The 16521-nt window shown below is 58.8% G+C and overlaps 2 protein-coding genes across 2 annotated transcripts in view; both read right to left on the bottom strand.

Moving 5' to 3' along the window:
• WDR49 (WD repeat domain 49) overlaps positions 1-16521 on the bottom strand; it is a 523215-nt gene that overhangs the window by 145613 nt on the left and 361081 nt on the right.
• Positions 4020-7839, bottom strand: LOC106829701 (ral guanine nucleotide dissociation stimulator-like). Its single transcript, XM_070511456.1, has 4 exons — positions 7322-7839; positions 6189-6382; positions 4589-4782; positions 4020-4321 (listed from the first exon to the last, which is right to left on the bottom strand). The coding sequence occupies exons 1-4, from the start codon at positions 7415-7417 to the stop codon at positions 4158-4160; spliced, it is 648 nt and encodes a 215-aa protein (XP_070367557.1). The 5' UTR covers positions 7418-7839; the 3' UTR covers positions 4020-4157.

Raw genomic sequence — 16521 nt, 5'->3', positions numbered from 1 at the left:
AAGGCGGGCACCAGGTGCTCCACTCGCTTCTGCCGCGTTCCAGCCTGGACGGTCCACACCAGGCGGGACGCTTTGCTCTTCGCTGGGGATGGATTTTCAGCCTGGGGTCAGACAGAGGGGCCGCTTGCCATCAGAGGCCGCACCGCGGGCCCCAGGAGTGCCGGGGACTGGAGGTCGGACCGAATGCCCAAGCCCGCGGTGACTTGTGGCCAGAAGTGGGCATCATTGCCCAGGGCAGGGAAGAATTCTCGGGATTCCAAGTAGGATGTGAGGTGCAGAAGGATTAAACCTCTTGGTCTCCTAGGTCTTTGGTGCTGGCACAGGAGTGACAGCCCTTCCCTGGATGAAGAGCATCAACCCTGGGGTGGCTGACCAACTGCCCATTCTAGACAGGAGAACACAGAGGCTTTTCGTGGGCTGGGAGGGATGAGGACGGGAGGACAGGCAGGGTGATCAGGGCGGTGCTGTGGAAATGGCAACAGAAGGTGCGGGTTCAGTGAAGGGCTGAGTCACTGGGCTAATGGGTCTCCCTTCTGGAAAGTTGGGCGGCCTGCTGAGGCCCGATGCCCTGACCTCGAGAGGCCACGTGGACGTGTTCCTCTGGACGGCAAAGGCAGAGGACCAGAAAGAACACTGTGAGCCCCATGTCCTTTTGGGCAAAAAGCATGCCTATCCATCAGGATGCTGCGTCCGACTGGGAGAAGGTGGGGAAGGATTGCCAGGCCACATGGACACGTGAGGATGGGAGTTCAAACAGGAAAAATCTCTACAGAACGCAAAAGGACTCTTGAACGCCCGTGAGCTGATGGGCTAGAAATGTCTCTGCTCTGCTGCACCTCTGTGGACAGGGCCGTCTCCTCTGGCCAAGACGGGGGCTGGGCCCGCAGGGGAAGGTCGGGGGAAGAGATGGGGATTCAGATTCCTTGGGGAGCAGGGCTCCAGGCAGGAGCCCCGGGGCTGTCTCAGGGCCTTCGAAGACCTGGGGTCCTCGGTGCTGTCTTGGGGCCCTGGGGCTTGGGTCTCCCCAGCACCCGCACTCACCCTGAGCCGGCCCTGGCCTCGCTTGGCAGCGTGGGGCACCTTCCCTTCCTGCAGGGTGGTGGAGTCGAGGGCGTCGTTGCTCAGCTGCTGGCCCATCTCCTGAGTGACGCTCTGGAAAGACAGTGCCCGGCAGCCAGGCGGCAAGCCTCAGAGACCCGACTGGCTGTCTTGGCTGGCTCTCACACCTCTGTGACTCTCTCCACTCTGGACACACATACCCCGCCCCACGGTCCACACAGACCTCCAGCGAGGAGGGAAACACACGGCAGCCTGAGGGCCTGGAATGAGGAGGCAGCTTAGGGGTCCCCTTTCAGTCCCGCCAGCCCTGTCCTGGCTTGGGAACGTGACGGGAAAAGCAGGTTACTGCCAGCCCACCAACCTTCTGCGGCCAAGGGCAGATCCTGCCCACATGTCCCTCTGGCCCCCACACTCACGAGGAGACGGGATGAGGGCTGCCCTGGGAGGGCTCGGGGAGCTGGTCTGGCCTCGATTGGGCTGCTCTAGGCTTCCTCATGTTACCTGAGAGGACCTCCTGCCAAAGGTCCAGCGGTGGGGGGCGTGGGAGCTGAGCCAGCGTCCACAACGTCTCAAAAGGTTCTCCCTCCGGGCTTTCTGGGAACCAGAGCCCTGGTCAGGCGGGAGAAAGCAGGAGAACATGGTTCTCTATCAAGAGTCTCCAGCCAAGTGAGCTGGCTTTGCGCACGTGGCTGCCTAGTTGCGGGGGTTCCAAGTCTGTTGGGGTCTGTTGTCAAGGAAGTGACCTCATTTCCTGCAGTGCCCTTACCTGAGTGCCCCCCTCAGATACCACCCATGCAAACAGTCCTCTGGCCATGGCCTTGCTCACCCCCCTTCTCCATGCGACGTCGTACGCGTACCCAGGAACACCAACACACCCGTCTCACAGGCTCCCTAGAGGGTCTGGGTGCGGCCGAGGTCCCAGCTTTGAGACTGACGCAGAAACAAGTCCTCTTCCTTACCTCTTCTGGATCCTGCATAAGCCGTTGTGTCTCTCAGGGCCTGTCGGCCTCCTGTCTGCACACTGGGGAGGACTGGAGCGTGGACTTGCTAGACATGTCCTCTGGCGTGTGTCCTACCTTAGACGACAATACCTCTCAGACTGGAGGCGTGTGTCACTTGCAGGCAATGCCTCCCACCTCGTGTTTCTTCCTCTTGCCACTTGCCCTGTGTCTGCTTCTCTTCGGATCCCACCCTAGAGTCCATCCTTGCATCCAAGGTCAATGTGTGTGTGTGTGTGTGTTTGTGTGTGTGTGCATGCGCGTGTGTGCGTGTGTGTGTGTGTTTGTGTGCGTCCGCGTGTTGTGTGCTCAGGTTGTGGAGGCCAAGAAGAAAACAGCTCCCACAAAAGGGAGGGATTGGCAAGAGCTTCTCAAGATCTCATGGTTCCTAGTTTCAGAAGCCAAGCCTCCGCGTGGGGTCCCAGTCTTGCCCTAGAAGGTCAGAACACACACTTACCCATGGGACTCACCCTGTCGAGGGCCATTCCATACCCCTCTAGGGGCCTCAGTTTCCCAATGTTCCAGTGAGAGATTCAATTCAGGACTGCATAGGCCTGAGCTCAGCAGAAAAGTGGCCGCCACTGCCTCCACCGTGGGTGTGATGTGGGCAGGGCTACGATCAAGGGTGCCCCGGACCTGGGCTCCTCCTCAAACAAGAACTGACCAAATGCCCGTGTACACTGCCGAATACTCCCCCTCACCCCCATGCCATCTCCAGATCTGTAGGCACTTCCACCAACACAGCCTTCTCCAGAGGCCCCTGGGAATGCCTGTGTGCAGCCAGAGCCCCAGCCTTGAGGACGCAGAGCTGGCTTCCTCCCTGGCGCCGCCTTCTTCCTCATCTGGGATTCTGGGCAAGGCATTGAAGTGCTGGGGTCTTCTCCTTCTCCCGTCACTGGCCACCTGGGATCAGGACTTCCTGGTCTAGACCTCCTGCTGTAATCCCCTCCTCTTGAGTGTGGACTGACTTGAGCGATTCCACAGAGGACGGCAAAGCGATGCCGTGTCACTACTGAGATTTGGATGTGGTCAGTGGTCCCTGAGAACGCGCAAGGGGATAGGTGTGACTACTCACAGCCCACTCTGGGGCATCAGGTACCAGGAAGGAACAGCCCCAGGCTCCTTCCCGCACCACACCCTCACACACCCACACACCCACACCGCCCTCACACACACACACACACACTCACACACACACACACACACACACACACACACACGCCCCCGCACCGGAGCTCAATGAAGAGCTCTGCAAAGCTGACCACCCCTTCTTCTGGGCAGTTGTTTCTTGGTAGAACGAGGGCATGGTTTCTTATGACTCATCTTTAAGTCATTCTTTTACCAAATTAACATTAGTTATCTATCTCAAACGTTAAAACTTTGGGGAATATATTTTACTCCACGATACGCTTCTTGTAAACGCCAGTGTTTCATACGCGATGAGAATATTTTTAAAATTTGCCCATTTTGAAAACGTTACCGTGGCCCATCCAGGAAAGCGAAAGATTTGAAAGGGGTCTCCCTGGCCCCGACATTTCCCTCGCTGTTTCCAGCTCTGGTGTCACACCTCCAATGGGTCCCCATCCCCAGGGAGTGAAAAGAGGGAATAGCGGGGCATCCTCTTTGAGACAGAATCTTTGATCTCCGGGGGATTTTTCTTCTTAATGAAAACCGCTATCTCAATTTCAAACATCCGGAGTCGCTCACCTCAGACCAGACCCAGCCAGGCACAGGAGGCCACCTCTGGAAGGCTGGCACTTCCATGCAAACTCCGGAGGAGGGAAACGCACGGAGTCCGACAGAAGGAAACTCAGTGGCTACCGGGGACTTGCGGTGGGAGGAAGGGAGACTGACTGCTTCCCAGGGACAGGGTTTCTCTTGGACAAAAATGGGCGGGTACTAGATGCGGATGACGTTGGTGTGACATTGTGAGTCTGCTTCACGCCACTTCAGCGAACAATTGAAAAGAACCCAAGAACTAAACTTTATTGAACTGACGAGATAAAATACAGGGAAAGGTTAAGTAAAGAAAAGCCGAAAACAAAACTTTAAAACCCACGCCATGGCTAGGGGAAGGCGAGGATTCTCTGGGGCTGCAGCTCAGGAGCTGAGGGTAGTGGCTGGGATGCTGCAAGTGCTTGCTGAAGGTCTTGAGCCGGCTGTGGCTCGGAAGATGCCTGTGCGGCTCTGAGCTGGGCTGGGCACGAGAGGGAGAGATGGTGCCGGATCTTCAGGGGCTTCCGCATCTTTCGGTGGAGCTGCAGCTGGAGATGGAAGAAGAGAAAACGCCACCAACATGACTGCCCGCCCAAGTCATTCCAAAGAAAGGGACCCTCTGCCGCCAATCAAGCAGTCTCAGTCCAAGCACCACGCCCCCGAAAGTCTTCCCAGACTCGAGTCCCTGGCAAGAGTGATCTGAGCCCGCCGCCCCTTGCTCCCAGCCGAACCCCAGCCTCTGGACACTCTGCTCCGGGGGGCGCAGCGCCATCCCCTCTGCACACGCCCACGTCACACACCCGAGTCCTCCTCACCCTCAGTCTTGGCCTCAGTGTGCTCAGGGTGCTCCAGCTGGGAAAGAAGAACGCGGGCGCGGTGCTCCAGCTCCGAGCCGGGCATATTGAGACCAATGTAGGCCAAGAGCAGTTCCAGGCTGGGAACATCTGGGGGCTGGATAAAATCCTCAGGGTACCATCGGAGCCAGGCGCCCAGAATGAAGGAGATGGCCCTGAGGACGGACAGGTGGGCAGCAGAGTCAGAGAAGGGTCCTTTCCTTGCACGCTGGCCTCCCGGGCATCCCTGTGCGGGCCTGGGCTCCTGGGCCTCCCGCTCCTGGCTGTCCAGGGGCCAGTCCTACTTGGCGGCCACCTCCAATCTGGCAGTCTTGGCAGAGGTAGGCCAGGGCACCAAGGAGGGGCTAGGAAAACGCCTTTGGAAGGGGGAGCCCTGTGCCGTGGTGGCGTCACCTCTCCTAGGCCTCAGGGAAGCCTGACACACTGCTTGGAGCATCTCTCTGCCCACTGCCCACTGGAACGTCAGCTGCGTGAGGGCAGCGAGCGGTGCAGTCTCCTCTTTGCATTGCCCTCCCTGGCACACAGGAGGTGCTCCCAGAACATCTGACCAGTGAGGGAACAACGGACATTGTCTCCCGCCCATGCTTCCCAGGGCCCTCCTCTTGCCTCCAACTTTCCCTCCTGGGCCTACGTGCTGCCTGATTCACCAGGTGTCCCATGAGGGTCATGCTCCCCTGCCCCGTATCTCGACCAGGGAGGGGCTTATGTGGCCCCGGAGCACTCCCTGAGCCCCCTGAGCAGGAGCTGAGCACCCGCTGGGGAGGTTCTAGCAGATGAGTGAGCGGGACGCTGCAGGCAACTGCCCTCCAAGTGTGGACGCTGGGCGCCCTCCTAGGGATTCCAAAGCCCACTCACTTTTTGAGTTGGTCTAGGGGTCCGCCGTCCTCATCGCCATAGGCAAGGACGCAACCGTATCTAGAAGACACAGGAGGACGTCGCATGCACTGGACTGTGGATCAGGCCTGCGTGAGAAGCCTAGCGGCGCTGTCTGACTCCCAAGGAGAATGGAGCCCTGGAGGGCATGGCTGTCGCCTGCTCTGTGCACGGGATTCTGGTCAGTGCCTAGAAAACTTTCTGCACCTAGTGGGGCCCTCTGTGTGTGCGTGATGAAGGAAGGAGCTCCAACCGGCCCCTCCCTCCTGCTTGAGTGGGTCGGGGGCCTCGGCTCAGCCCAGGGATCGCTGCTCTGGCTTCACCCAGGTCAGAGACCTAGAAGAGCTCTCCCATCTCCTTTTCCAAAGGGAAGACAACAGCTCAGTGAAGGCCACGGGCACGCTGAGGGACGAGGCGGAGGCTTCGCCATAGGCAAGAGGAATATCCTCAATGAGCACAACCACAGCCCCTCCGCTCCAGTCGACCCTCCCAGAGGGTTAGGCTTCTCGAGAAGCCTTTGCAGGCAGCACCTGCTTGAGTCCCTACAATCTCCCCTGGAGGCTGATCCTCTCTTCAGCCCGCCTTGCAAGGAGCAAACCGAGGCTCGGGGAGGTGCCGTGACATCCCCAGCCTCACAGCTAGTAGGTGGCTGAATGCCCACAGTGCTGCGGAGGGGCACGGCACTCACCTTTGAAACAGCAGCTCCAGCACCTGTCGTGTGGTGGCAAAACCTCTATAAGTGCACAGGAAGCTGTGGACGTAGGCGGTGTCGCCCTCCAGGAAGGCGGGCACCAGGTGCTCCACTCGCTTCTGCCGCGTTCCAGCCTGGACGGTCCACACCAGGCGGGACGCTTTGCTCTTCGCTCGGGATGGATTTTCAGCCTGGGGTCAGACAGAGGGGCCGCTTGCCATCAGAGGCCGCACCGCGGGCCCCAGGAGTGCCGGGGACTGGAGGTCGGACCGAATGCCCAAGCCCGCGGTGACTTGTGGCCAGAAGTGGGCATCATTGCCCAGGGCAGGGAAGAATTCTCGGGATTCCAAGTAGGATGTGAGGTGCAGAAGGATTAAACCTCTTGGTCTCCTAGGTCTTTGGTGCTGGCACAGGAGTGACAGCCCTTCCCTGGATGAAGAGCATCAACCCTGGGGTGGCTGACCAACTGCCCATTCTAGACAGGAGAACACAGAGGCTTTTCGTGGGCTGGGAGGGATGAGGACGGGAGGACAGGCAGGGTGATCAGGGCGGTGCTGTGGAAATGGCAACAGAAGGTGCGGGTTCAGTGAAGGGCTGAGTCACTGGGCTAATGGGTCTCCCTTCTGGAAAGTTGGGCGGCCTGCTGAGGCCCGATGCCCTGACCTCGAGAGGCCACGTGGACGTGTTCCTCTGGACGGCAAAGGCAGAGGACCAGAAAGAACACTGTGAGCCCCATGTCCTTTTGGGCAAAAAGCATGCCTATCCATCAGGATGCTGCGTCCGACTGGGAGAAGGTGGGGAAGGATTGCCAGGCCACATGGACACGTGAGGATGGGAGTTCAAACAGGAAAATCTCTACAGAACGCAAAAGGACTCTTGAACGCCCGTGAGCTGATGGGCTAGAAATGTCTCTGCTCTGCTGCACCTCTGTGGACAGGGCCGTCTCCTCTGGCCAAGACGGGGGCTGGGCCCGCAGGGGAAGGTCGGGGGAAGAGATGGGGATTCAGATTCCTTGGGGAGCAGGGCTCCAGGCAGGAGCCCCGGGGCTGTCTCAGGGCCTTCGAAGACCTGGGGTCCTCGGTGCTGTCTTGGGGCCCTGGGGCTTGGGTCTCCCCAGCACCCGCACTCACCCTGAGCCGGCCCTGGCCTCGCTTGGCAGCGTGGGGCACCTTCCCTTCCTGCAGGGTGGTGGAGTCGAGGGCGTCGTTGCTCAGCTGCTGGCCCATCTCCTGAGTGACGCTCTGGAAAGACAGTGCCCGGCAGCCAGGCGGCAAGCCTCAGAGACCCGACTGGCTGTCTTGGCTGGCTCTCACACCTCTGTGACTCTCTCCACTCTGGACACACATACCCCGCCCCACGGTCCACACAGACCTCCAGCGAGGAGGGAAACACACGGCAGCCTGAGGGCCTGGAATGAGGAGGCAGCTTAGGGGTCCCCTTTCAGTCCCGCCAGCCCTGTCCTGGCTTGGGAACGTGACGGGAAAAGCAGGTTACTGCCAGCCCACCAACCTTCTGCGGCCAAGGGCAGATCCTGCCCACATGTCCCTCTGGCCCCCACACTCACGAGGAGACGGGATGAGGGCTGCCCTGGGAGGGCTCGGGGAGCTGGTCTGGCCTCGATTGGGCTGCTCTAGGCTTCCTCATGTTACCTGAGAGGACCTCCTGCCAAAGGTCCAGCGGTGGGGGGCGTGGGAGCTGAGCCAGCGTCCACAACGTCTCAAAAGGTTCTCCCTCCGGGCTTTCTGGGAACCAGAGCCCTGGTCAGGCGGGAGAAAGCAGGAGAACATGGTTCTCTATCAAGAGTCTCCAGCCAAGTGAGCTGGCTTTGCGCACGTGGCTGCCTAGTTGCGGGGGTTCCAAGTCTGTTGGGGTCTGTTGTCAAGGAAGTGACCTCATTTCCTGCAGTGCCCTTACCTGAGTGCCCCCCTCAGATACCACCCATGCAAACAGTCCTCTGGCCATGGCCTTGCTCACCCCCCTTCTCCATGCGACGTCGTACGCGTACCCAGGAACACCAACACACCCGTCTCACAGGCTCCCTAGAGGGTCTGGGTGCGGCCGAGGTCCCAGCTTTGAGACTGACGCAGAAACAAGTCCTCTTCCTTACCTCTTCTGGATCCTGCATAAGCCGTTGTGTCTCTCAGGGCCTGTCGGCCTCCTGTCTGCACACTGGGGAGGACTGGAGCGTGGACTTGCTAGACATGTCCTCTGGCGTGTGTCCTACCTTAGACGACAATACCTCTCAGACTGGAGGCGTGTGTCACTTGCAGGCAATGCCTCCCACCTCGTGTTTCTTCCTCTTGCCACTTGCCCTGTGTCTGCTTCTCTTCGGATCCCACCCTAGAGTCCATCCTTGCATCCAAGGTCAATGTGTGTGTGTGTGTGTGTTTGTGTGTGTGTGCATGCGCGTGTGTGCGTGTGTGTGTGTGTTTGTGTGCGTCCGCGTGTTGTGTGCTCAGGTTGTGGAGGCCAAGAAGAAAACAGCTCCCACAAAAGGGAGGGATTGGCAAGAGCTTCTCAAGATCTCATGGTTCCTAGTTTCAGAAGCCAAGCCTCCGCGTGGGGTCCCAGTCTTGCCCTAGAAGGTCAGAACACACACTTACCCACGGGACTCACCCTGTCGAGGGCCATTCCATACCCCTCTAGGGGCCTCAGTTTCCCAATGTTCCAGTGAGAGATTCAATTCAGGACTGCATAGGCCTGAGCTCAGCAGAAAAGTGGCCGCCACTGCCTCCACCGTGGGTGTGATGTGGGCAGGGCTACGATCAAGGGTGCCCCGGACCTGGGCTCCTCCTCAAACAAGAACTGACCAAATGCCCGTGTACACTGCCGAATACTCCCCCTCACCCCCATGCCATCTCCAGATCTGTAGGCACTTCCACCAACACAGCCTTCTCCAGAGGCCCCTGGGAATGCCTGTGTGCAGCCAGAGCCCCAGGCTTGAGGACGCAGAGCTGGCTTCCTCCCTGGCGCCGCCTTCTTCCTCATCTGGGATTCTGGGCAAGGCATTGAAGTGCTGGGGTCTTCTCCTTCTCCCGTCACTGGCCACCTGGGATCAGGACTTCCTGGTCTAGACCTCCTGCTGTAATCCCCTCCTCTTGAGTGTGGACTGACTTGAGCGATTCCACAGAGGACGGCAAAGCGATGCCGTGTCACTACTGAGATTTGGATGTGGTCAGTGGTCCCTGAGAACGCGCAAGGGGATAGGTGTGACTACTCACAGCCCACTCTGGGGCATCAGGTGCCAGGAAGGAACAGCCCCAGGCTCCGTCCCGCACCACACCCTCACACACCCACACACCCACACCGCCCTCACACACCCACACACACACACTCACACACACACACTCACACACACGCCCCCGCACCGGAGCTCAATGAAGAGCTCTGCAAAGCTGGCCACCCCTTGTTCTGGGCAGTTGTTTCTTGGTAGAACGAGGGCATCGTTTCTTATGACTCATCTTTAAGTCATTCTTTTACCAAATTAACATTAGTTATCTATCTCAAACGTTAAAACTTTGGGGAATATATTTTACTCCACGATACGCTTCTTGTAAACGCCAGTGTTTCATACGCGATGAGAATATTTTTAAAATTTGCCCATTTTGAAAACGTTACCGTGGCCCATCCAGGAAAGCGAAAGATTTGAAAGGGGTCTCCCTGGCCCCGACATTTCCCTCGCTGTTTCCAGCTCTGGTGTCACACCTCCAATGGGTCCCCATCCCCAGGGAGTGAAAAGAGGGAATAGCGGGGCATCCTCTTTGAGACAGAATCTTTGATCTCCGGGGGATTTTTCTTCTTAATGAAAACCGCTATCTCAATTTCAAACATCCGGAGTCGCTCACCTCAGACCAGACCCAGCCAGGCACAGGAGGCCACCTCTGGAAGGCTGGCACTTCCATGCAAACTCCGGAGGAGGGAAACGCACGGAGTCCGACAGAAGGAAACTCAGTGGCTACCGGGGACTTGCGGTGGGAGGAAGGGAGACTGACTGCTTCCCAGGGACAGGGTTTCTCTTGGACAAAAATGGGCGGGTACTAGATGCGGATGACGTTGGTGTGACATTGTGAGTCTGCTTCACGCCACTTCAGCGAACAATTGAAAAGAACCCAAGAACTAAACTTTATTGAACTGACGAGATAAAATACAGGGAAAGGTTAAGTAAAGAAAAGCCGAAAACAAAACTTTAAAACCCACGCCATGGCTAGGGGAAGGCGAGGATTCTCTGGGGCTGCAGCTCAGGAGCTGAGGGTAGTGGCTGGGATGCTGCAAGTGCTTGCTGAAGGTCTTGAGCCGGCTGTGGCTCGGAAGATGCCTGTGCGGCTCTGAGCTGGGCTGGGCACGAGAGGGAGAGATGGTGCCGGATCTTCAGGGGCTTCCGCATCTTTCGGTGGAGCTGCAGCTGGAGATGGAAGAAGAGAAAACGCCACCAACATGACTGCCCGCCCAAGTCATTCCAAAGAAAGGGACCCTCTGCCGCCAATCAAGCAGTCTCAGTCCAAGCACCACGCCCCCGAAAGTCTTCCCAGACTCGAGTCCCTGGCAAGAGTGATCTGAGCCCGCCGCCCCTTGCTCCCAGCCGAACCCCAGCCTCTGGACACTCTGCTCCGGGGGCCGCAGCGCCATCCCCTCTGCACACGCCCACGTCACACACCCGAGTCCTCCTCACCCTCAGTCTTGGCCTCAGTGTGCTCAGGGTGCTCCAGCTGGGAAAGAAGAACGCGGGCGCGGTGCTCCAGCTCCGAGCCGGGCATATTGAGACCAATGTAGGCCAAGAGCAGTTCCAGGCTGGGAACATCTGGGGGCTGGATAAAATCCTCAGGGTACCATCGGAGCCAGGCGCCCAGAATGAAGGAGATGGCCCTGAGGACGGACAGGTGGGCAGCAGAGTCAGAGAAGGGTCCTTTCCTTGCACGCTGGCCTCCCGGGCATCCCTGTGCGGGCCTGGGCTCCTGGGCCTCCCGCTCCTGGCTGTCCAGGGGCCAGTCCTACTTGGCGGCCACCTCCAATCTGGCAGTCTTGGCAGAGGTAGGCCAGGGCACCAAGGAGGGGCTAGGAAAACGCCTTTGGAAGGGGGAGCCCTGTGCCGTGGTGGCGTCACCTCTCCTAGGCCTCAGGGAAGCCTGACACACTGCTTGGAGCATCTCTCTGCCCACTGCCCACTGGAACGTCAGCTGCGTGAGGGCAGCGAGCGGTGCAGTCTCCTCTTTGCATTGCCCTCCCTGGCACACAGGAGGTGCTCCCAGAACATCTGACCAGTGAGGGAACAACGGACATTGTCTCCCGCCCATGCTTCCCAGGGCCCTCCTCTTGCCTCCAACTTTCCCTCCTGGGCCTACGTGCTGCCTGATTCACCAGGTGTCCCATGAGGGTCATGCTCCCCTGCCCCGTATCTCGACCAGGGAGGGGCTTATGTGGCCCCGGAGCACTCCCTGAGCCCCCTGAGCAGGAGCTGAGCACCCGCTGGGGAGGTTCTAGCAGATGAGTGAGCGGGACGCTGCAGGCAACTGCCCTCCAAGTGTGGACGCTGGGCGCCCTCCTAGGGATTCCAAAGCCCACTCACTTTTTGAGTTGGTCTAGGGGTCCGCCGTCCTCATCGCCATAGGCAAGGACGCAACCGTATCTAGAAGACACAGGAGGACGTCGCATGCACTGGACTGTGGATCAGGCCTGCGTGAGAAGCCTAGCGGCGCTGTCTGACTCCCAAGGAGAATGGAGCCCTGGAGGGCATGGCTGTCGCCTGCTCTGTGCACGGGATTCTGGTCAGTGCCTAGAAAACTTTCTGCACCTAGTGGGGCCCTCTGTGTGTGCGTGATGAAGGAAGGAGCTCCAACCGGCCCCTCCCTCCTGCTTGAGTGGGTCGGGGGCCTCGGCTCAGCCCAGGGATCGCTGCTCTGGCTTCACCCAGGTCAGAGACCTAGAAGAGCTCTCCCATCTCCTTTTCCAAAGGGAAGACAACAGCTCAGTGAAGGCCACGGGCACGCTGAGGGACGAGGCGGAGGCTTCGCCATAGGCAAGAGGAATATCCTCAATGAGCACAACCACAGCCCCTCCGCTCCAGTCGACCCTCCCAGAGGGTTAGGCTTCTCGAGAAGCCTTTGCAGGCAGCACCTGCTTGAGTCCCTACAATCTCCCCTGGAGGCTGATCCTCTCTTCAGCCCGCCTTGCAAGGAGCAAACCGAGGCTCGGGGAGGTGCCGTGACATCCCCAGCCTCACAGCTAGTAGGTGGCTGAATGCCCACAGTGCTGCGGAGGGGCACGGCACTCACCTTTGAAACAGCAGCTCCAGCACCTGTCGTGTGGTGGCAAAACCTCTATAAGTGCACAGGAAGCTGTGGACGTAGGCGGTGTCGCCCTCCAGGAAGGCGGGCACCAGGTGCTCCACTCGCTTCTGCCGCGTTCCAGCCTGGACGGTCCACACCAGGCGGGACGCTTTGCTCTTCGCTGGGGATGGATTTTCAGCCTGGGGTCAGACAGAGGGGCCGCTTGCCATCAGAGGCCGCACCGCGGGCCCCAGGAGTGCCGGGGACTGGAGGTCGGACCGAATGCCCAAGCCCGCGGTGACTTGTGGCCAGAAGTGGGCATCATTGCCCAGGGCAGGGAAGAATTCTCGGGATTCCAAGTAGGATGTGAGGTGCAGAAGGATTAAACCTCTTGGTCTCCTAGGTCTTTGGTGCTGGCACAGGAGTGACAGCCCTTCCCTGGATGAAGAGCATCAACCCTGGGGTGGCTGACCAACTGCCCATTCTAGACAGGAGAACACAGAGGCTTTTCGTGGGCTGGGAGGGATGAGGACGGGAGGACAGGCAGGGTGATCAGGGCGGTGCTGTGGAAATGGCAACAGAAGGTGCGGGTTCAGTGAAGGGCTGAGTCACTGGGCTAATGGGTCTCCCTTCTGGAAAGTTGGGCGGCCTGCTGAGGCCCGATGCCCTGACCTCGAGAGGCCACGTGGACGTGTTCCTCTGGACGGCAAAGGCAGAGGACCAGAAAGAACACTGTGAGCCCCATGTCCTTTTGGGCAAAAAGCATGCCTATCCATCAGGATGCTGCGTCCGACTGGGAGAAGGTGGGGAAGGATTGCCAGGCCACATGGACACGTGAGGATGGGAGTTCAAACAGGAAAATCTCTACAGAACGCAAAAGGACTCTTGAACGCCCGTGAGCTGATGGGCTAGAAATGTCTCTGCTCTGCTGCACCTCTGTGGACAGGGCCGTCTCCTCTGGCCAAGACGGGGGCTGGGCCCGCAGGGGAAGGTCGGGGGAAGAGATGGGGATTCAGATTCCTTGGGGAGCAGGGCTCCAGGCAGGAGCCCCGGGGCTGTCTCAGGGCCTTCGAAGACCTGGGGTCCTCGGTGCTGTCTTGGGGCCCTGGGGCTTGGGTCTCCCCAGCACCCGCACTCACCCTGAGCCGGCCCTGGCCTCGCTTGGCAGCGTGGGGCACCTTCCCTTCCTGCAGGGTGGTGGAGTCGAGGGCGTCGTTGCTCAGCTGCTGGCCCATCTCCTGAGTGACGCTCTGGAAAGACAGTGCCCGGCAGCCAGGCGGCAAGCCTCAGAGACCCGACTGGCTGTCTTGGCTGGCTCTCACACCTCTGTGACTCTCTCCACTCTGGACACACATACCCCGCCCCACGGTCCACACAGACCTCCAGCGAGGAGGGAAACACACGGCAGCCTGAGGGCCTGGAATGAGGAGGCAGCTTAGGGGTCCCCTTTCAGTCCCGCCAGCCCTGTCCTGGCTTGGGAACGTGACGGGAAAAGCAGGTTACTGCCAGCCCACCAACCTTCTGCGGCCAAGGGCAGATCCTGCCCACATGTCCCTCTGGCCCCCACACTCACGAGGAGACGGGATGAGGGCTGCCCTGGGAGGGCTCGGGGAGCTGGTCTGGCCTCGATTGGGCTGCTCTAGGCTTCCTCATGTTACCTGAGAGGACCTCCTGCCAAAGGTCCAGCGGTGGGGGGCGTGGGAGCTGAGCCAGCGTCCACAACGTCTCAAAAGGTTCTCCCTCCGGGCTTTCTGGGAACCAGAGCCCTGGTCAGGCGGGAGAAAGCAGGAGAACATGGTTCTCTATCAAGAGTCTCCAGCCAAGTGAGCTGGCTTTGCGCACGTGGCTGCCTAGTTGCGGGGGTTCCAAGTCTGTTGGGGTCTGTTGTCAAGGAAGTGACCTCATTTCCTGCAGTGCCCTTACCTGAGTGCCCCCCTCAGATACCACCCATGCAAACAGTCCTCTGGCCATGGCCTTGCTCACCCCCCTTCTCCATGCGACGTCGTACGCGTACCCAGGAACACCAACACACCCGTCTCACAGGCTCCCTAGAGGGTCTGGGTGCGGCCGAGGTCCCAGCTTTGAGACTGACGCAGAAACAAGTCCTCTTCCTTACCTCTTCTGGATCCTGCATAAGCCGTTGTGTCTCTCAGGGCCTGTCGGCCTCCTGTCTGCACACTGGGGAGGACTGGAGCGTGGACTTGCTAGACATGTCCTCTGGCGTGTGTCCTACCTTAGAGGACAATACCTCTCAAACTGGAGGCGTGTGTCACCTGCAGGCAATGCCTCCCACCTCGTGTTTCTTCCTCTTGCCACTTGCCCTGTGTCTGCTTCTCTTCGGATCCCACCCTAGAGTCCATCCTTGCATCCAAGGTCAATGTGTGTGTGTGTGTGTGTGTGTGTTTGTGTGTGTGTGCATGCGCGTGTGTGCGTGTGTGTGTGTGTTTGTGTGCGTCCGCGTGTTGTGTGCTCAGGTTGTGGAGGCCAAGAAGAAAACAGCTCCCACAAAAGGGAGGGATTGGCAAGAGCTTCTCAAGATCTCATGGTTCCTAGTTTCAGAAGCCAAGCCTCCGCGTGGGGTCCCAGTCTTGCCCTAGAAGGTCAGAACACACACTTACCCACGGGACTCACCCTGTCGAGGGCCATTCCATACCCCTCTAGGGGCCTCAGTTTCCCAATGTTCCAGTGAGAGATTCAATTCAGGACTGCATAGGCCTGAGCTCAGCAGAAAAGTGGCCGCCACTGCCTCCACCGTGGGTGTGATGTGGGCAGGGCTACGATCAAGGGTGCCCCGGACCTGGGCTCCTCCTCAAACAAGAACTGACCAAATGCCCGTGTACACTGCCGAATACTCCCCCTCACCCCCATGCCATCTCCAGATCTGTAGGCACTTCCACCAACACAGCCTTCTCCAGAGGCCCCTGGGAATGCCTGTGTGCAGCCAGAGCCCCAGGCTTGAGGACGCAGAGCTGGCTTCCTCCCTGGCGCCGCCTTCTTCCTCATCTGGGATTCTGGGCAAGGCATTGAAGTGCTGGGGTCTTCTCCTTCTCCCGTCACTGGCCACCTGGGATCAGGACTTCCTGGTCTAGACCTCCTGCTGTAATCCCCTCCTCTTGAGTGTGGACTGACTTGAGCGATTCCACAGAGGACGGCAAAGCGATGCCGTGTCACTACTGAGATTTGGATGTGGTCAGTGGTCCCTGAGAACGCGCAAGGGGATAGGTGTGACTACTCACAGCCCACTCTGGGGCATCAGGTACCAGGAAGGAACAGCCCCAGGCTCCTTCCCGCACCACACCCTCACACACCCACACACCCACACCGCCCTCACACACACACACACACACTCACACACACACACACACACACACACACACGCCCCCGCACCGGAGCTCAATGAAGAGCTCTGCAAAGCTGGCCACCCCTTGTTCTGGGCAGTTGTTTCTTGGTAGAACGAGGGCATCGTTTCTTATGACTCATCTTTAAGTCATTCTTTTACCAAAGTAACATTAGTCATCTATCTCAAACGTTAAAACTTTGGGGAATATATTTTACTCCACGATACGCTTCTTGTAAACGCCAGTGTTTCATACGCGATGAGAATATTTTTAAAATTTGCCCATTTTGAAAACGTTACCGTGGCCCATCCAGGAAAGCGAAAGATTTGAAAGGGGTCTCCCTGGCCCCGACATTTCCCTCGCTGTTTCCAGCTCTGGTGTCACACCTCCAATGGGTCCCCATCCCCAGGAAGTGAAAAGAGGGAATAGCGGGGCATCCTCTTTGAGACAGAATCTTTGATCTCCGGGGGATTTTTCTTCTTAATGAAAACCGCTATCTCAATTTCAAACATCCGGAGTCGCTCACCTCAGACCAGACCCAGCCAGGCACAGGAGGCCACCTCTGGAAGGCTGGCACTTCCATGCAAACTCCGGAGGAGGGAAACGCACGGAGTCCGACAGAAGGAAACTCAGTGGCTACCGGGGACTTGCGGTGGGAGGAAGGGAGACTGACTGCTTCCCAGGGACAGGGTTTCTCTTGGACAAAAATGGGCGGGTACTAGATGCGGA

This window comes from Equus asinus, chromosome 5 (genome assembly GCF_041296235.1).
Source record: "Equus asinus isolate D_3611 breed Donkey chromosome 5, EquAss-T2T_v2, whole genome shotgun sequence".
NCBI lineage: Eukaryota > Metazoa > Chordata > Mammalia > Perissodactyla > Equidae > Equus > Equus asinus.
The sequence above is the reverse complement of the archived record's forward strand: the minus strand, read 5'-3'. Positions and strand labels throughout refer to the sequence as shown.